The sequence below is a fragment of the Juglans regia genome, chromosome 9 (genome assembly GCF_001411555.2).
Source record: "Juglans regia cultivar Chandler chromosome 9, Walnut 2.0, whole genome shotgun sequence".
NCBI classification, from domain to species: domain Eukaryota; kingdom Viridiplantae; phylum Streptophyta; class Magnoliopsida; order Fagales; family Juglandaceae; genus Juglans; species Juglans regia.
Genome location: NC_049909.1, coordinates 19882932 through 19903739, shown reverse-complemented (window position 1 = coordinate 19903739; position 20808 = coordinate 19882932). Strand labels below are relative to the sequence as shown.

General features: G+C 37.7%; 2 protein-coding genes across 3 annotated transcripts; both read right to left on the bottom strand.

Moving 5' to 3' along the window:
• Positions 1-927: 927 nt before the first annotated feature.
• On the bottom strand, positions 928-10592 carry LOC108997436 (AT-rich interactive domain-containing protein 2-like). The gene is made up of 2 exons (XM_018973717.2): positions 9109-10592; positions 928-1925 (listed from the first exon to the last, which is right to left on the bottom strand). Exons 1-2 carry the CDS (start codon positions 10111-10113, stop codon positions 1062-1064), a joined length of 1869 nt encoding a protein of 622 aa, XP_018829262.2. The 5' UTR covers positions 10114-10592; the 3' UTR covers positions 928-1061.
• Positions 10593-13103: 2511 nt separating this feature from the next.
• LOC108997473 (probable E3 ubiquitin-protein ligase RHB1A) lies at positions 13104-16684 on the bottom strand. 2 transcript variants are annotated; one of them, XM_018973785.2, is made up of 5 exons: positions 16466-16684; positions 15212-15355; positions 13764-14190; positions 13507-13616; positions 13104-13406 (listed from the first exon to the last, which is right to left on the bottom strand). In XM_018973785.2, exons 2-5 carry the CDS (start codon positions 15275-15277, stop codon positions 13377-13379), a joined length of 633 nt encoding a protein of 210 aa, XP_018829330.2. In that variant the 5' UTR covers positions 15278-15355; positions 16466-16684; the 3' UTR covers positions 13104-13376. The 2 variants fall into 2 exon arrangements, with proteins under 2 accessions (XP_018829330.2, XP_018829331.2); XM_018973786.2 differs by lacking the exon at positions 16466-16684 and adding an exon at positions 16359-16456.
• Positions 16685-20808: the final 4124 nt, after the last annotated feature.

The window sequence follows — 20808 nt, the reverse complement described above, 5'->3', positions numbered from 1 at the left end:
CATTGCTCGTGAGTTATTTTATTATCAAGCTGGTACGTAGAGCACGACATCTATATCACTTAATGATAATATTTTATTTGTAAGATTCAAATTTTAAAATTTATCTTTCAAATCAAATTATGTCATATAAATACTTTATCAAATATATTCTATACACAGGACCGGCTTGAAAATATAAATTTTCATGATTTTTGGTAATGGGGTTATAATTTAAATTGTTGGAATCTAGCTAAGGGCAAGCATAATCTATCCTTCTGGAGAAAAAAAAAACAATGAAACAGGCAACATCACTTAATGATAATATTTTATTTGTAAGATTCAAATTTTAAAATTTATCTTTTAAAATTTATCAAATCAAATTATGTCATATAAATACTTTATCAAATATATTCTATACACAGGACCGGCTTGAAAATATAAATTTTCATGATTTTTGGTAATGGGGTTATAATTTAAATTGTTGGAATCTAGCTAAGGGCAAGCATAATCTATCCTTCTGGAGAAAAAAAAAACGATGAAACAGGCAACATAATCATGTGGTAAGCCTCATTGTTCTTCAAAATCTGCCTCATGAAATTATATCATTGATTGCAGTATCCCTGCCAAGAACCACCACAACGTTGAGCCAGGATGTAAAGAATTCACAATATAGAACACCACATGAAATTTTGGGGGACCAATACACATAGCTTGAATTCGAACCACTACCTCTCTTTCCCTGTCTATTGAAATGGGTATTCCGAGTTTTAGGTAATATGTTTGAAGTGTTCACAATGCGGCATCCAGATTAACAGTATAATATTTGTGATCAAGAAACCCACTAAATCAGCATCCACGACCATGGTCATAATTTTCTCATCAAAATTGCTTCACACTTCAATGTGATGTGAAAATCTTATCTCACCAAAATTTCTACGACAGAGAAGCTGTATCAGTAAGAAAATAAATATGAGGAAAAGTATTTTACAAAAATATGAACGGTAATGAAGTCATATGGTTCACCATTAAGGGTCAAACCAAACCTCTGATCACAGTGATGAAATCCAACTCCACATTTTTATCTACTCAAAATCAATGCATTGCTTATTATCAGAACACTCTAGAAAACTGGATCCTGGAACCTTAACTGCTTCGTGCCCAAAACCACCACTTAATGATCCAAACTCTGATTCATCATCATCATCACTGTCGATATTATTAGGGGTCACACGATTCTGATAACTTCTACGCTGGACAAGAAATACATTGAAGTAATAGCTCACCAAGTTTTCCCTTGTCTTCCCTGGAAAGCGCCTAAATGCATCTTCCCAATGATTTGACCTTACCATATTCTTAAATCTCTGTTCTTCAACAGCTGTCCACTGAAGTGAAATTTCCTCACCCATATGATGAAATCTCCAATGATAAAACGCTGAGCCCAGCTCAAGCTTCAATGTCATCCTCTTCTCAGCTATGTGAAATCTAACACATTCAACAGATCCTGGAAGTCGACAGCCACAAAATTCAGGCCTTCCCCTCCCAATGGGATCTTTTTCAATAGTGGCATTATGCTTTTCATGTTCCAAAGGCCAAACACATGTCCCTAGCCACTTAGAGTCACTCTCTGGAACCACACCAGTCCATTCAGGGACCTCAGCTTGGAGGTGAGAATCCACACGAACTTGCTTTTGGAGGGAATCATCCCCAGGTGTTGTGTTCGTGGCTGATGTGTCATCAGTAATAGGTTCTTCATCCTTGGGGCCATTATCCAACTCTATCTTGCATGGGCTCAATTTACTTCGGGTGGCTGAACAGGAATTGCAACAAGAAGATGCATGAGATTTCACCAAAGTGGGAAGCCTTTCGCTGCATCTTAACCTCTCAGTAGAATGGTGACTAGGAGCACTACCATCCTCATACATAGATGGGTGCATCTTGAGCTTCTTCTGCAATTTCAGACCGTTATCATTGTATAAGGTTGACAAAAGAGAATTAATTTGATACCCAACAATAGAGCTCCTACCAAAGTCTTCATCAAGAACCCTTTTCTTGATAGCTAAAAGTTACATGTTTTTTTTTTGATAAATAATCGATAATATTATTAATAAAGATAGGCAAAACCCAAGTACACAAGATGATATACAAGAGATAAAACTTATCTAGGTCAGCGAAAGGGAAGCTAGAAAGTCATGAACATTTAGGCCATTAAAATCTAAAGTAATGGCCCAAAGCAATAACGTACGGAAAAATAGAGCTCTAAGTTCCTCCGGCTACCACTCCTTGTTTTCGAAAGTCTGATCATTGCGCTCTTGCCATATACACGACATGATACAGATTGGAATCATTTTTCACACCTCCTTAATTTGTTGAACTCCTCTCGGAAGTGTCCAACTGGCCAATAGATCAACCACAATTGCCAGCATAACAAAGGATAACTCTACTCGGCTAAAGACTTCCACCCACAAGGCTCTAGTTATCTTGCAATGTAACAAGAGGTGTTCCACTGTCTCATCGGATCTCTTACACATGCAACACCAATCTAGCATCACTATCCGTCGCTTCCTCAAGTTGTCGATAGTCAGAATCTTCCCCCACGCTGCTATCCATGTAAAGAAGACCGCTTTTGGAGGCGCCTTATTTCTCCAAATTCTCTTCCATGGGAACTCAATAGTTGCAGCTTGGGAAAGGGCCTTCTAGAAGGATCGAACTGAGAAGATGCCCTTACCCGCTGGGTTCCACCATAAACTATCAGCTTGCTATCTATTCGGCTTCACAAAATATAAAAGGCTGAAAAAGGCCTCAAAGACGTCTATTTCCCAATCTTGCGCCACTCTACTAAATATGACGTTCCATTGTACTTGGTCCCCTGATATAAGCATGAGGTCCTCAATTGACGCTTCCTGATTGCAAGCCACTCGAAAAACAACTGGAAATGCATCCTTTAGAGCCTCATTCTCACTTTAAATGTCCTCCCAAAACTTAAACCCCCTCCCCAACACCAATTTAGAATGAAAAATAAAGCCCCCCCACCCGCGCCTAATGTGTTTCCAAATCCCCAAACCACTTGCCCCATTTACCTCTTTGGTGCACCCCCCCATAAGCTTCCATATTTACAATCAATCACCAGTTTCCATAGGGCTCCTGTCTCCATGTATATCTCCATAGCCACTTCCCAAGCAAGGCCCGATTGACTGTTATCAAATTCTTTATACCCAAACCACTTGACGAGATTGGTCTACATACCTTATCCCAGCTAACCAAGTGGAATTTGAATTAATCCCCTATCACACTCCATAGGAAATCACGATACAGTTTCTCAATCCAAGCCGCTACACTGATAGACAATTAGAACAAAGATAGAAAGTACGTAGGTAAGTTAGAAATGGTAGCCACCTTTCGACAAATACAATCTCTTCCACCCTGCCAATTTCATTCCTATCTTTTAAATAACTGAATCTCATATAGATGAGGCCCTAGCAACAACCCCCAAAGGTAATCCCAAGTAGGTAATGTGAAGATAAGCTACCTTGCACCCAAGAATGCTAGCTAACTGCCTAGTGTTACTCACATTCCCCATTGATACTAACTCTGACTTTTCAAAATTAACTTTCAGACCTGACGCTGCTTCGAAGCATAATAACAGAGCCTTCAATGTCCTCAACTGGTTGTGATCTGCCTCACAGAATAAAAGGGTGTCATCTGCAAAAAGTAAATGAGACAAAGTAGTAGTGCCCCTATTAGGGTCACCAATCGGAAAACCAGCCACAAACTCATGCGTGACCACTGCCAATATCATCCTACTCGATGCCTCCATAACAATAACAAAGAGAAGTGGGGACAGAAGATCTCCTTGCCTTAGACCTCGAGAGTTGCTAAAGAAGCCAATCGAGCAGCCATTAATCAAGACTGAAAATCTGGCCGTAGAGATACACCAACTGATCCAACTACGCCATCTAACCCCAAAGCCGCATCTCCCCAACAAATACAAGAGGAAATCCCAGTTTATATGGTCATATGCCTTCTCCATATCTAGTTTGCAAAGAATCCCTGTGGAGCCAGCCTTTAATCTGCTATCTAGGCCCTCGTTCACTATAAGTGCTAAATCCAGGATTTGTCACCCCCTAACAAATGCATTTTGTGGCTTCATAATAATCTTGTCCAGAACCACCCCTAATCTGTTGGCAAGAACCTTGGAGATAATTTTATACACTCCATTCACCAGGTTGATGGGTCGAAAATCCTTAATCTCCAATGCTCCAATCTTCTTAGGGATCAATGCAATAAAAGTGGCATTTAGGCTTTTTTCAAACTTTCCAACCAAGGAAACTTCCTAAAACACATTCATTAAATCCACTTTCACCACTTCCCAACAAGAATGGAAGAAGCCCATCGAGAAGCCATTTGGACCTGGAGCTTTATCTTTACCCATACGTCTCACTACATCGTACACTTCCTCCTCTTCAAAGGCCTCTCCAACCACGCTGCTTCTTGGGGCTCAATAGTATCAAAACCAAGACCATCCAGCTTTGGCCTCCATCCCTCATGTTCTGTAAGCAGTTGTTAATAGAAATCCACCCCATAGTCACTAATCACAGGGGCCTCCTTGCACACCATACCATTAATATTCAACATTTCAATGGTATTATTTCTTTTATGAGAATTAGCAACTCTATGAAAAACTTTGTACTCCGATCCCCTTCTTTCAGCCACAATGCTCTCGACTTCTGGCGCCAAGAAATATCTTCTAAAGATAATACTCTTTCTAATTCTGAAACCAACTCGGCCTTCCTCAATATTTCTTCCGATAGAACAGCTCTAGCCTCAAGTATTCTCTCAAACTATTGCAACTCCTCCACCATGAGTTTCTTACGCTCCCTTATATCTCCAAAGGATTGTGTGTTCCAAAGCTTAAGATCATTTTTCAAAGCTTTTAGTTTACATGCTAAGATGAAAGATGGGTTACCGTAGAATTGATAAGAAGACCACCATTGCCAAACCTTATCCACAAAGCCTTCACTTTTCAGCCACATGTTTTCAAACTTAAAGTATCGGCGCCTGCTTGGAATGCTCCCACAATCCAACAAGATAGGAAAATGATCTGAGCAAAGACGAGACAGCCTCTTTTGGCACACCTCCTGGTAATGCACCTCCCACTCTGGTGAGATGAGAAATCTGTCTAGCCGGGACTATGTCTGATTATTCTACCAAGTAAAGGAGCCCCCCAAGAGAGGAATATCCAATAAGTTTAACTCAAAGATACAATCTAAGAACTCTGACATTGCAGGTCACATCCTACTCTCACCAGACCGTTCACTAGGGGATCTGATAACATTAAAATCCCCTCCTATACACCAAGGAAGCTCCCACCAGCTATGTAACCTAGCAAGTTCCTCCCATAAAAATCTTTTGTCGTTGTCTACATTTGGACCATATAACCCTGCAAAGGCTCATACAAAATTATTTATCACACTCTTAAAAGAGCATGCCACTGTATACTCCTGCACAAACTCCTCCATTTTCTCAACGACTCTTTTATCCCACATCACTAGTATTCCACCTGAAGCCCTATTCGAAGCCAAATACACCCAATCTACATAAGTACAACTCTAAATTCTTCGAACTAGTCTTCTAGAAACAGTTTTCAGCTTAGTTTCTTGTAAACATACTATGTCCGCCCCCACTCTCGTAGCAAGTTTTTAATATGAAGTCGCTTACTTGACTCATTTAACCCACGGACGTTCCAAGATACAATGTTTTACTTCATAAAGGAGAAGCAAGCCCCTTCCCTTTGGATCTTTCGCGGCTTGAGCTTCCTTCATAATTCAAGGACCAAGTGAGGCGCTTGAGCTCCCGCTGTTTTTTCGACCCTGATTTCATGGACTATGCGTGACCTGCTTCAATGGCAGTAAGTAACGCCAAACGCTGCTCTTCATAACCCACACAGTCCATACCTATCAAGTATTGTAGATCTTTCACCTTCTGTAGCATCCAATCCGATGTAGTCAACTCATTTGGTAGTAAACGGTTCAATGGGATAGGCTCCCCTTCACTAGAAGCCCACTGCAGAGTGGGTTTCACTCCCCTTTCTTCCTCCCCAAATAATTTCCTACCTCCCATTCAACCACAACATCACTAGAGGAAAATTGAGTCTCAGGGACGATCAATACCTCACTGCCAAGGAGCCCAACATCAGCCACCTCCATCCCTACTCCCTCTGCCCCTAGAGTTGGGGCTTCGGCACCGTCGGCGTACCCTATAGACTCGAGATGATCCTTGAGTTGCACTTGGACCTCCAGCAGGGGAGATGAACCTCCCAACGAGTTCATCGGCAGTTTCTGGCTACAAGAATTTGCAGCAGTGGCGGGAACCCCAATCACAGGTGTCTCTACACAGAGAGAGGACTTAAGATTTGGAGCCTCTGCCAAAGACAAAGGAGCTGCCGGAGGTGCTGTTGCCGCCAAAACACTGTCGTCCCTCACCGTGCACTGAAACTAACCCAGGTCAGTAGATTTCCTGCCTTGTTTCTCAACCAGACCAAATTCCGGCTGCTTAGCCTCCGTTGATGGTGTCGCCGTCTTCGTCGGGACCACTTGGCTGTTCGTCAGCAAGGGTGGCTGAGGCCCATCCGTCGACAAATCAGAGGTAGACGGGAGACATCTCCTCCAAATAGGGCTCGTATGATGTGTTTGCTGAGGCCCAACGCATGGGCCCAACCCTGTTTTTTCCTTCCCTACAGCCTGCGGTTGCGTCTGGGCCCCAACGGTTCCTAGCCCACTGGCCCAAGGACCTTAGCCCTTTCCATTCTGCCAATATACTCCCCGTCACCCAGACCCACGCCCACGCCCCCTCCTCTTTATCCTCTTGAACGCACCGTTTTAAAACATTTAAATTAGACTACAAATCATCAACTTGTCTCTGCATATCCATAACAGCCCGAAGGATGACTTCCTTATTTAGACCGACACCCCCTCTACCAACACCCTCAAAGCTCTGCATCACTACAGGAACAACAGCGCTTCCAGATTGTTGCAGCGGCGCTGCACCTCCCAATACGACAAGTTGACGTGATGGGTCCAAAACCCTCGGATTTTTTAGAGCCTCCAGGTACGAAGGTGGATTTGTTGTCGTTGCCGACCCATAGAGACCACCATGCCCAGCCTCCTTCATTATTTGGGTACCAAGTATGACTGCATTATTCCCTTCCTAATATATATGTTTTTTTCCTGAATTTATCCCATGAACTGGAAAATGTTCGACAATATTTTGCAATGGGATTTTTGGCACGGATGATATTTTGGATAGAATTCTGGTCTCTTCAAATTCTTTGATCTCTAGGAAGGGCCGTTGTAAGATATCTATTTTGATGATGCGTGAGAAATGAGGGTGGAGCTAATGGATTTTACTGCAGTTAATTTGCTTATCTGTTCACATGGTTGTGGTTTGGATCTGGGAAGATATGTACAGTGTTAATTGTGAGAAAAGCTCTTGGTGATATGTACACTACAGTTGCAAGGACAGTGGATTGGCCAGTCTTCTCCACTAGCCAATACATATGCGCTGCACTGATTTCTCGCATTGTCCTTCTTATTTCTACTAGGAGTTGGAGGGAAAAAAAAAAAACAGAATATATGAAACATTTTAAAAGATCTATAAAATCAAATTTTCATTTTGATCCTTACCACATGGGGGCTAGAAGTCACTTTAAACCATAAGGGGCTCTGTATTTTATAGCTTGACCACAGGAGAATGAAACATATTTTGACATCAGAAATTGATGAGCCAGACTCAAACAATAAGAATAAGATTTCATCGAGTAGAAATGAATATCATATGGGTCGATACAACATAGGCCTCTAGTCCAATCGAAAATTGCAATAAATGTTTGTTATCAATGGGAAAAAGTATTGAGACAGTGATATCTTTAACAACAAAAGTGAAAAAGTACGTATAAAGAGCACCATTTTGAGATAAAAGTGACATAGAAAGCTATTGAGTTTTCAAGGCCATATAGGATCCTAACACCTCCATAGATATTCTTCAATCAAAGTTTGACACCATATAGAACAGAATGCCATCCAACTGATAATGAATAATGAAGAGATTAAATCTATAAAAGCTATACGAAATCAAGGCAAATTGTACATTGATAGACATGCCAAAAAACAATCCAAAAGGTGCATGCAAAACCAGAGAATATGGTCACCTTGTACAAATTGGAAAATAAGAACTAGCAGAGAACTCCCAAAAAACTGAGTTGAGACGTAGCATTACAATTTTTTAACATTTATTTTTTTATTAGTTCATTCCAGAAGTTTTATTCGTTACTAATAGCATTAAAGCGTATCTATCTGAATAGAACGTGGAAAATTAATGTGGGAGAGGCTCCCCTCCCATTGCGAGTCTCCATTTTTAAACAGGAAAATGCTACATGTAGAGAGAAAGAGATCTTTTTTTTTATATAAGGAGAGAGAAAGAGATCTAATGACTATAAAAAAGCAATGCCATTTTCTCTGTCACTCTCAAAAATGTATGCTGCTTCTCTCACTCTCCTCTATGTTTTTCTTGCTCCCCCGGCACTCCGAAGACTGGTAGAAAATCATGAAGCCTCCCAATCTATTGCTCTGAACCCTTACTGCACCACCAGCATGACTGCTGGAGCCACGGCTGAAGTTGGAGATCTTTTCAAAAATTGATTTTTCTTTCAACTCTGGAGTAATTAATTCTGAAGTCAAGTCTCACTCAATTTTGAAGGAGAACATCTTATATCATTCTCCTTCTAGGTCACTATTCAGTATCAATTATTTACCACCTTGATATTTTTGTCTTGCAAAAATATCTTAAACTAATGCACAATAAACTTTATATTTACAGAGTCCATATCATCTACAAATATAATGCCATTTAATGCCATGGCCATGTGATGAGCTGGGTATGAGGTGGACAGATTGGTGAGGTGTTGGGTCTGAACCCATTCAATGACAATGCATTATGTGATATGTAGTTTCATTTGTACTCGGCAAGGAATCTAGATTCTAGGCAGCATAGCACAGACATTGATTCTACTCAAGGGATTAACAATGTATGATACAACGAAAAAACTTGAGAAATGCCAAAGATGCATGAACTTACCTCCAAGGGAGATCTTTCAGCTTTTGGATTGTTGTGCCTTCTTAGCAACAGTGCTTCCCTTGCCCTGATTGCCTGGACCAAGAACTCCTTGCTTTCATGGTTATTCCCCTTACATGGTTCCAGCATTATTCCAATTGAAGGATCATCAGGATGCTTTGCAATATGGATCACCCAATTCAGCATTCCTGCCACAGACTCTCGCTTTCTCTTACGGAAAATAAATTCTTTATTAGCAATAACAGAATCCAGGATCACATGAGCGGTGCCCTCGTCATTAAAAAGTTTTTCGTCATCATCATGAATGTTTTTGTCGTCAACACTACTGCCTTTACCAACATCTTCCTGCTTTCTAAAAGCCTTGATGGTGTCTGAGATATCAAATCCACACTTTCCAATATCCATATCGATGTACTTTCCACTTTTGCAAGATTCCATTCGAAGTCCAACATCTTTTTTCTTGTTTTTGCCTGAACCATCAGATAACAAATGTCTAAACTCTGTCTCTAGCTCCAAAGATAACAAACTGAAATCCCCATCACATCCACACTGCCTACTGCCAAATCTCCCATCTCTACACCTCTCCTTGAACCATGCCTCCAATGCATTCAAATACTTAAAATATATCAATTTCACCGAAGGGGTCACTCTATGATCCAGACCAGATTCCTTCGCCACAAATGCCCATAATCCTTTCTTTGTTACCGTGTCAAACCCTCCTCCCTCTCTCACTAACCAGAACAGTTTAAATAAATCTGGTGATCGCCCGTCACCGAGCATTGCCGGAAAAGGCCTAATAACAGCGGTACTAGTAATCTCTTTCAGAAAAACTGAAAGAACCGGGTCGAACAGGCATCGTAGTTTAACCTTATGATCAGCATGAGAATCATCGACACCATCTTTTACGGAATTATCAGTAGCAAGACAACAATCGTTACTTTGGTAACCACAAGGATTCTCAGCACAATCTAAGGTAGACCCGTTTGTTAAAATTGAGCATCCTGCCATCAACTTGGACTTGTTCTTTCTATTCGTTTTTTTAACTCTTCTAATATATCAATTATAAGCAAGAACAGGTTCTCTCGTTTGAGCTTTAACAACAATCGATTATACAAAAAATGAATGTAAAAAAAAAATGAAAACTGGTGAATAATTATATTTTGGGCATGGGAGGATGAGAGACCCTTTGCCCTGGCTTCTCAGAAGATTTACCTCATAGTTGGGCCATTGACAATCTTGCTTCTAATGCACCACAAGAGCCGCAAAATGAGATATACAGATGAACAGTGACGAGAAGGACCGGAAGGGTGGGTCAGACAGCCAAAACTAAGGCTGTATGCATGGATATTCAGGAAATGATTTGCAGGTGCTAGACAGGAGGAACAAGACTATAGGTTTGGGAACAAGACTATAGGTTTAGGATCAAGATGAACAGAGGGACGGAGAGAGAGAGAGAGAGGCAAAATAGTTCTATATGTTTAGGGGCATAATAAATTTTTATGATTGGAATCAATAAATAAGAATAAGCAAAAAGCAAAGGGATGAATTGAACTTGGACATTATCAATTTATCATAAATGAATAATGTTATTTTGACATCTTATTTTAATAGTTTATATATTTTAATTTTTTTATTTAATAATTAAAAATATAATTATTAGTATATTAATATTTTTTATGTTTTTTAAAAATGTTGTTAAATAATAAAAAAATATGAATAAACAATTTTTTTTTTTTTTTTAAAAAGCTGATTTTTACTTTACGGTAACTTACAACAGGTAGATACGAATGACAGACTAGCACCGCTCTATTATAAACCTTTTTTTTTTTTTGAGGATAAATTCTATTTTTAGCTTTGGTGAAAAATCACAATAAATATTTTCTATATTTTTTCATGAACAACTTAAAAAGTTTGTAGGATGAATGGTGCTTTTTAATTATTTCGGTAATGATACGTTTATAATTATTTTTATAATTTTTTATATTTTAAATTAAATATATTTTTTTATACGTTATTTTTATAAATCATTTTACAAAAAATATCGTGGAATACGCCACACAAAACTGTTGGTACTACGGATTTTTCTCATTTTCAAGAATGAGTAGGAATAAGTGAGATCTAGGCCGGAGTGGTGCATTCCTTTTTTGGGATAAGTAGGAGGCAAACCCAAAATTTACATCTTGTTTAATCCAAAAAAGAAAAAAAAAAAAAATCTTATAGAACTATGATACTCAATAATTTCCTTTTATGAGTATTTATTAAATCCTCAAAAATAAATCTTAGAGAACTAAATTAGATACTAAAGAAAGATATCAAATTAAGAGCAACTTACTTAAAAGTTTTTATATTCATTTTGCCTTAATTTAGTTTAGTTTCTTTTTTCAGGATGTTCGAAATTATAGATTCAACATTTTTTTTTTAAGTGAAATTTCTTATTTTTTCAATTTTATTCCTGATAAAATTGAGTTATTTTATTAATCAAATCGTGTAACTTTTATACAACTCTTAAAAATCATCATATTTTTGCTTTTTATTGAGGATCTTCATGTTTGATGGCAATATGTCAAGAATAATGATAGATACAGTTTTGAGATATACAAGTCTTGCGTACTTATTTAAAAAACATTGAGACATACCGTTAAAAAGTAGATTTTTTCATTTAAATTCTATATTTACTCACTTTTTTTAGAAAAAGTAAACAAGACTTACATATCTTAAAAATATATAAATAAATTCTCATATGCTAATTTGTTCATTTTCATAAATATAGGGCTATATATATATATATATATAATCGTCTATAGATTTTGAGACATTACATTAAAAAATTTTCTAATTCTTGATTCAAATTGGTCCAATTCAATGGTCTAATTTAGATAGAGAAATATATAACATTAGACGTTTATAGAAGATCAATATTATCCAAAATGTCAATACAAACAACATTAAATATAAATCTTTTACATATTAAATATGTTTCGCCAAAATAAATAGATCAAATTTTATGAAATAACTTAATAAAACCGGTAACATAAAAGAACATCCTACAACATCAAACTAGAGGTGATAATTTGTGTTCATGAGTCATATTTTCGTGTTATGTTAAATTATAAGTATTAGTTTATATAGGTCAATCCGAACACGACCCATTTAATTAAATGGGTTAAATACAAAAACTCTAACATAACCTAGATAAATAACAGATGACACAATACAACTAACTTAAACTTATTTAATAATTAATTTTTATTGAGTTAACTTGAAGACAACCTATTTAACGTATTTCAACTTGTTTAATCCATTTCATATAAATGAGTTGAGTTAACTTGTATATTTACTTTGGCTCGTTTTGATCAAAACTAATTTATAAGATAGTTCTTCTATTTAGAAATTGGTGTATAAAGCACACCCTCCATTTTATTAACATAATAAGATTTGATTTGTAAGAAATTTTAATTATAAAATTCTCTAAAACAAATCAAGCCTTGTTATGTCCAATACCCGATAAAATGTTTGTAAGAAATTTTAATTATAAAATTCTCTAAAACAAATCAAGCCTTGTTATGGCCAATACCGATAAAATGGAAACGGGCTTTTACCCTTCGACTTTCAAATAAAAATTTTTCTTTATATAAAACTCAATCCTATTTATCACGTATTATTTAACGAATTCATTGGTTTGCACTTTGCATCATGATGCCCTTGTTTCTGACCACACTTTCGTCTCGTTTATTTTCATAGATGAGATGAATTAAAATAAATTACAATTTATTGCATCATAACAAATTACATTAAACCAAACATTTATGGATTGTATCCTTAATATGCTTTGATGTAACCGTAATTTTTCTCTTTGTTTTTTCAATTAAATTCGAGGTGTTGTCCCTATTTACTAAAAGAAAACGCGACTAGCATGGCAATCCCTTATAATTACAATCCAACTCAAGCAAAAGAATATTGCTTGTGTCATCCCGACCAAAATACTAACCACGAATCCATTAAAAAAGGATAATGGAGCTTGGGGATTGAATCGTGCATATCTATATTTACTTTCTTCTTCTTTTCATTTTTTAATGTAATGTATGCACAAAGAACCCATCTCAGGAAATGGGCATGACTCAGAAGCAAAATATAACTAACCAAACTACAGCCAATCCGTGGCTGCCACTTAACAGAAAGAGAAAGAACTGAGAACCCTAGCGGATTGGTAACCTCCGCGCGGACCCCTTTTCAAACAGCAAAGGAGTTGGAACTTAACTTTCTGATTGCTGCTAAACAATAGGCGGGCTGAAAATCATTTCCTGCAGCGTAAGAAAAACAAAGCCATCTAAGTATTGAACATATGACAAATAATTCCTTCATCGAATCACAAAATATATGAAAGTTTCAATTGGGGCAGACCTTATCACATACAGGACAAGCGTCACTTCTCTCCATCCACTCAAGAATGCATGCAAGGTGAAAATCATGCTCACACATTGTGGTGATTTTTGGATTCTCTGCGTCATATTCTGCAGGGAAAAAGAGAGAAATATATGTACATAACTTTCTCTGCCAAACACAATGGAGAACATCACGTCATACAAATAAAAAAAAGAAAAAAGAAAAAAGAGAAACAACCATTTGAATGTTGAATGGAGTTGCAGTAAGGACATCACCTTCCAAGCAAACGGGACAATCCTCTTCCTCAGAGGCAGAAATAACAGGTTCCACTGACTTTGAAAGTTCAACTTCCCCTTTAACTGAATCAAATTCAAAATTGATTTGCGTTTTGCATCCTGGTTCCTTCAGAGCTTCACACTTTGCTGAAATTTCTAGAGTGTCGCCAGCAGCAGTTTCTTGAACAGAATCAGAATTTGTTATCAGCACTGCTCCATCAGTCTTGTTGGTGCAAATTTCTTGAGCCACGGGTGGAGTTTGAGGACGCCCTAAAACCACATCATATGGCATAGGTACCGGAGGTGGTCTATACGTGTCGGGGATTGATGTATCCAGATTTGTATCCACAAGGAGCCCTGTAGAGAGTACAGAGGCACCTCCATGGTCAGATGATAGAGGTACATGCTCTTCTGATGCTCTTGGGTACTGCAGAAAAAGTTAACTTAGCAGGACCAAAAATATAGATCATGAGGGTGGTACGCAATCATATATATTCTTGTGGCTTTTGATTATTACAAAAGACTAAGGTGCATGTTTGGGATTGCAGTGGGAAATATAGCTTATGGCTTTAAGGTTTTTTTTTTTTTTTTTAATAAGTTGGCTTTAGGGCTTTATAGCTTATAGCTTAAGTAAAAAGTTCTATTATTAAAAAATTATTTACTGTTTGGTAACCATATGTTTAAAGCACTTTCAAAATGTTAAATTTGTTTGGAAATAAATTTAAAAAGTGCTTTCTTAGATAGAAATGACGAATAGTTGACTTTTTAAAAATTATGATCATATCCTTCAAAGTTTGAAACTTGTAATTATCTGAAAGTTGTATGGGTATTTTTGTCCATTTTTAAAATTCAAATTACCTTCTGCATTATCCAGAAAAGCACGTTTGAAGAAATGATGTTTTTCCTCAAACATAGTTTTTAGCTTATTTGAGATTAAAAAGTACATTAATATGTAACACCTAAACAACCTAATTTTTCCATTTAAGAACTTTTAAGACTATTTAATCATTTTTTAAGACTCCTAACGCAACCCTAAACAGGCCCTAACTCTCGCAGAAATCAGCTTTGCAAAGAGTCCTAAATAGGACTTCAAGTTTGGGATTTTTTTATAAGTCAGTCTGGGCTTTTAACCAAGATGCTTAGCAATCTTCCAATTCGAACACAAAGTGAATTATCTTGTAATTAAGGATTTAATGGATTTTCATTCGATAACTAAGAGCTTGTATCTGAGGATTTGACTTTATTCAAGTCTAAAAAAATCAAAAAAATGATGTAATTACTAATGTCAAACTGGGAGAGAAAAGACACATACTTGTATATCAGGGTACAACAAAGAATTGCATTCAAATTATGCATGTATTATAAAGACAACATGTTTCTCTCGACTTGGATAAGGAGCAAAATGGAGAGAGGAACAGTAACCAATGTTAAGAAAAGATTATACTGACGTAATAATATGCCGTTGTTGTGTTCAATTCTGTTCCTTTAGAGGAACAACAGCAACAACCTCCCATTTCGTTTGATTTATCTCAACAGCCCACTTATCAGCATTCGCATTTGTTGAAGCATATCCCCTTCTTTAGCACCAAAACCTGTCAGATAAGAGAGAAGCAGTCATAAATGTTAGATTTATACACAGCATAACCAGTTTCTTTATTATTAAAGTTTCAATAAACATTAAGAGAACAGAAAATTAATCAGTTGAAACCCCATATAAGCTACCCATTCCAAGCATACAAGTTTTCCCAATTAATGTAGGCAATCCTTTTGTCCAGCATCATCCACTAGCGTAACATATGGCACAAGAATTTGAGCAAGAAACAAAGAATGATCAAGCCCCTGATTTTAAAGCGGGGAAAAACCGATAATGCATCGGCACCAAAACCTTATAGTGATAACACTTTCCAGCAAAAACGCCAACCTCAAAAGGAGTAATCCAACCCTCAAGGTAAGCGTGGGAGCTTAATAAACCACCATCCTTAATGAACCAAATCCATTCCTCTCATACCTCAATTAAATTACATGGCAAACTACCAAAAAAGCACTGCATAATTTATATCATTTATCATAATAATAGCGGAATTTCCCAGCCTATCTATCATTGATATTACCATCACCCATTCAACTCAACTGCAATACTATATAGCTTCCTCTCCGCAATTAGAGAGTAAGAATCCGAAATTAGGCAATCCAATCTTCAGCAGCTTCTAAACCATCAAGCTAAAAAATTCTTCATTACTAGTCGATCACCAGCACGTCTTAAAATAAAAATACATATGAACTATTCCATATTAACTGAAATATTTCAGAAATACATATGTATTTATGTTCGTGTCTATGTAAGCATAAAAGCAGAAACACACGGAAAAGCACGGTGAAACCAGTAAAGGAACAGACAAAACAGAGAAATCGGATATGGAAACAATGATAGATTGAAGCAAAACTCAGAAACCCTAACAAAATCAATTGAAAAATCGAAAGGTAGCAACAAATAAGAAAAAACAGCACCGCAAACCGATTTCCCGGGAGGCAGGTAAACGAACAAAAAAAAGCATTAGAATCCACGATCTTGACTGACACGGCATAGGTTATTACAAAAGGAGATCGAATACGGTGGAAATCGAGAGCGAGCAAGTGATCAATTCGAATTCGGCAACTCTGCACGAAACGCGGAGGTGGAATTGCAGGAGCGGGAATCGTACCTTTGCGATCGAGAATTGAAATTGGAAATGAAAAAATGAGCGATACACCGAGAGGTTCTGGTGCAGTGAGCTTCTTGGGCTTGTTGACAATGGAGATGAGGAAGAGCCGAAAGAGGCTTTAGCACATAGAAAGAGGGTTGGTTTCGTTTCGTGTGCTACTGCTGCGAGAGCGACTTTCACTGACAAAAGGAGTTGCAAAAAGGAAAATGCTAGTTTCTTAAAAGTATTTTTGTTTTTTTTGCGGGAATTTATTCGTTTCCGAAACACGCGCCGACGGTACCTACTCTCTAAACTTTGAATACTAATGATGGAAATACACTCGAGATACTATTGGACCATGTGGCAATTTATTTTCTATTTCGATGGGGGCCAAAAATTAAGATTAAAAAAAAAAAAAAAAAAAAGATTTAGCTCAGCAACCCCAACCTCCTATCCCAAAAAAATGAGTTGTTAAAACATTAAAAAAAGAAAATGATAGGACAAAGTGTACCCATCTTTTTGTACCGATTAGACTTTTTTAAATATTTGTAGTTATTTATTTTTTAGTATTATGTTTGTTTATTTTTTATTCTATTTTAAAAAAACAAATAAAAATGATTTAACACTATGGTACAGGGTGTCAATGAATTTCTCGGTATAGTAGTACCATTCTTAAAAAAAATAAAAAATAATTTATACACAACACTTTTCACGATACATTTCACAATAATATGATAAATAAGGGATAATTTTATAAAATATTTTATTAAAATATTTTTATTTTATTACATTATTGTGAAAATGTGTTGTTTATATCAATATTCTAAAAAAAAATACACACACAAAGGGATAGAACTGTGTGAATTGGTCAAATTCATTATCAACAGAAATATTTTATTTATAAATCGATAGATAGGTAGAACACAATAATAAGATATTTATATAATATAATTTGATTTAATATTTGTGTAAATATTTTGTTCTAGAAATAACTTGGTATCTGTATTTTTTAATTAAAATTATTATTTATGTGGTTTTTCCACAATGATCAAATTAGTGATTTTATCACGACAAACTCTTTTATAATAAGGCCAATAATATTAAAGAGCAAAGTTTGAAGTAAAAATTGAAGTAAGGGCAAACTGAATAGTCCAGCTTGTAGTTGGCCCATCAAGATACTGGGCCTTATTACACGTAGCCCACCTTAAGGTGGCCTGAGTGGGTTTTTTTTCTCTTAGCATTCCCAAGCCAGGGTCCATTTCTTAATCCCAAAAGGAAGCAAGGAGCAGGCCGAGTCAAGGAGTAGTAAGAAAACACTGAATCAATCAAATAAGGCTGGATTAAGAGTTGAGTGATGTTAAACAATATGTTATGAAGCCCACGAAGCAGTAAATTGGGCTTCAGCTTGGAGGAGATCGCGGGCCATAAGATAGGATATGAGAAACGGAAAGAATAAAACGCAGTGTTGCGAAGCGTCGGTTATATGCATTGTTATCTTTTTACTTTGTTGTCATTTTAATTACAGCTATAGATGAACACGTGTAAGGCATATGTGAGCCAAGTTAGTTAATGGCAGAGCATATAGTGGAGGTCTGGAACGTGTGTGAGGTATTCCTGGAAATTGTGAAAACTGAAATTGTTATGGAGGAAGGTGCGCCTTGAACAACACCTATATTCACTTTTATCACTATCCCTGTCCATCGTCTTCAACAATCTTCATCTGCTCAAATATCCATTAGCATACAATCTTCCATTTAAATTCATCTATTACTTGGGCCTCATTACAGTGGTATCAGGTCTACGATCCTATTCCAAACCATTCAACCATTCATTATTTCTTCTATTTTCTCCATTACTCATACTACCATTTCCTTACAATCATTCATCCAAATACATTCATTCATGGCTGATAACACTAGATCTAAACAGCAAGAAGTGTTGCAGCGGCAAGAAGCTCAAGAGACTCGAATGCAAGCCCAGGAGGAACGAATGCATGCAATGCGTGCAGACATAGCACAATTGACTGAGATGGTGAAAACCTTAGTAACGAACCAGACGGCACAAGTAGTTCACCGTGAGACATATAACCAGCAAGACAGGGAATTCCAGGATTTCAGGCGTGAAGGCCCGAGAGGGGTGAAACTGGATTTTCCTTACTTTGATGGCACCGATCCAGCAGGTTGGATTTTCAAAACTTCACACTATTTTGATTATCATCAAACACCTCCTGCACAACGATTGTTAATGGCATCATATCACATGAACGGGGATGCATTAATATGGTATCAAGATGCAGCAGAGACAGAAAAATTAAAAACTGGGACACCTTTTCTAGAGCCTTATTGCTTAGGTTTGGCCTCACAGCCTATGACGATCCCATGGAGGCACTTACACGCCTCAAACAAGTGTCTACTGTGGTCATCTATAAGGCTCAATTTGAAGCCCTCTCAAACAGACTTAGAGGACTCACTGAATCACACAAGCTGAGTTGCTTTCTCATTGGATTAAGGGATGAAATCCGTCTTCCCGTGCGGATGTTCAACCCCTTGAGCCTCAATGTGGCTTTTGGGCTTGCCAAAATCCAAGAGGAGTACCTGTCTAGTTCAAAACATTCAGGCAAGAGCTGGTTGGACAGAAACACTCCAGGGAATAGTTACTCTCAGAGTCAGTTTCAGGGAGCTGGTCAGAAACAATTCAAACCAAGGAGAGAAATTCCCTCATCTCAAATGGATGAAAAAATGAAAAGAGGCCTATGCTACCATTGTGAGGAGAAGTGGAATCCTAATCATGTGTGCAAATCTCCAAAAGTGTATGTATTGCAAGGGTGTGCTGAAGATGAAGAAGATAAGGGTGAAGAAATTTGTTTTGATTCACATGACAGGCAAGAAGGCCAACAACCTGAACCCAAGTTGGAAATATCCCTCAATGCCATCACGGGAACCCCCAATCCTAATACCATGTGAATCCATGGCTTTATGGGTGGGGAGAGGGTGCTGTTTTTTGTGGATTCAGGAAGCACTCACAACTTCCTGGATCCTTCTATTGCCAGGAAGGCAAAGCTGAAGGTGAATACCAATCAAAAGCTCAAGGTACGAGTGGCCAATGGCGAGTTGATCACAAGTGAAGGGGCGTGTACAGCCACATCAATCAGATTACAAGGTAACCATTTCACTACTTCTTTTTACTTGTTAACCTTGGGTGGTTGTGACGCTGTTTTGGGTATACGATAGCTGGAAAATCTGGGCAATATAACTTGGAACTTTTCTAAGTTAGTCATGCAATTTATGTGGCAAAATAAATTGGTTGAGCTAAAGGGTCTCTACTTGGGGAGACCATCATTTGGGGAAGGAAAGGAAGTCCTCTTGAACAGTATGAATGGACCCAAAGGAGTTTTGATCCAATGTTCTGCTGTACAATCCACAGTCCCAAACCCAAACACAATCCCAAACACAAACCAAAACCAAAACAGAGAGCTCACCGTGTTGTTACAACACTTTAAACATGTTTTTTCAGAACTTGTAGGATTACCACCCAAGAGAACCCATGACCACAAAATTACATTAAAAGAGGGAACCCCACCTATCTCCACAAGACCATACCGATACCCATTTTACCAGAAAACTGAGATTGAGAAAATGGTCACTGAATTGCTCAAGTCAGGGATGATTAGACCCAGTTCTAGCCCTTTTTCCTCACCAGTTTTACTAGTTCGCAAGGCTGATGGGAGTTGGCGCCTATGCGTGGACTATAGGGCCTTAAATCAAGAGACGGTGAAGGATAAGTTCCCTATTCCCATCATTGATGAGTTGTTGGATGAACTTTATGGTTCCGTGATTTTCTCTAAAATGGACCTAAGGTCCGGGTACCATCAAATCAGGGTGGTTCCTGAGGATGTTCACAAAACTGCTTTTCGCACTCATGAAGGGCACTATGAATTCTTGGTAATGCCCTTTGGGCTCACCAACGCCCCGTCCACCTTCCAATGGTTAATGAATGAACTTTTTAGACCCTTTTTGAAAAGGTTTGTACTGATTTTTTTTTACGATATATTGGTGTATAGCCAAACTGTGGAAGATCATATAGAGCATGTAAGGCTAGTGTTGGAGGTTCTAGAAAAAAATCAGCTTTATGCTAAGCTGTCCAAGTGCAGTTTTGGGGTTCGAGAAGTGGAATACTTGGGACACATAGTGTAGAGTGAAGGAGTTAAAGCTGACCCAAGCAAGATAGTTTCCATGGTAGAGTGGCCCACTCCCACCAACTTAAAAGCCTTGAGAGGTTTTTTGGGCCTAACGGGATATTATCGTAAGTTTATACGGCACTATGGGCTCATAGCTGCCCCCTTGACAGCCTTATTAAAAAAGAAT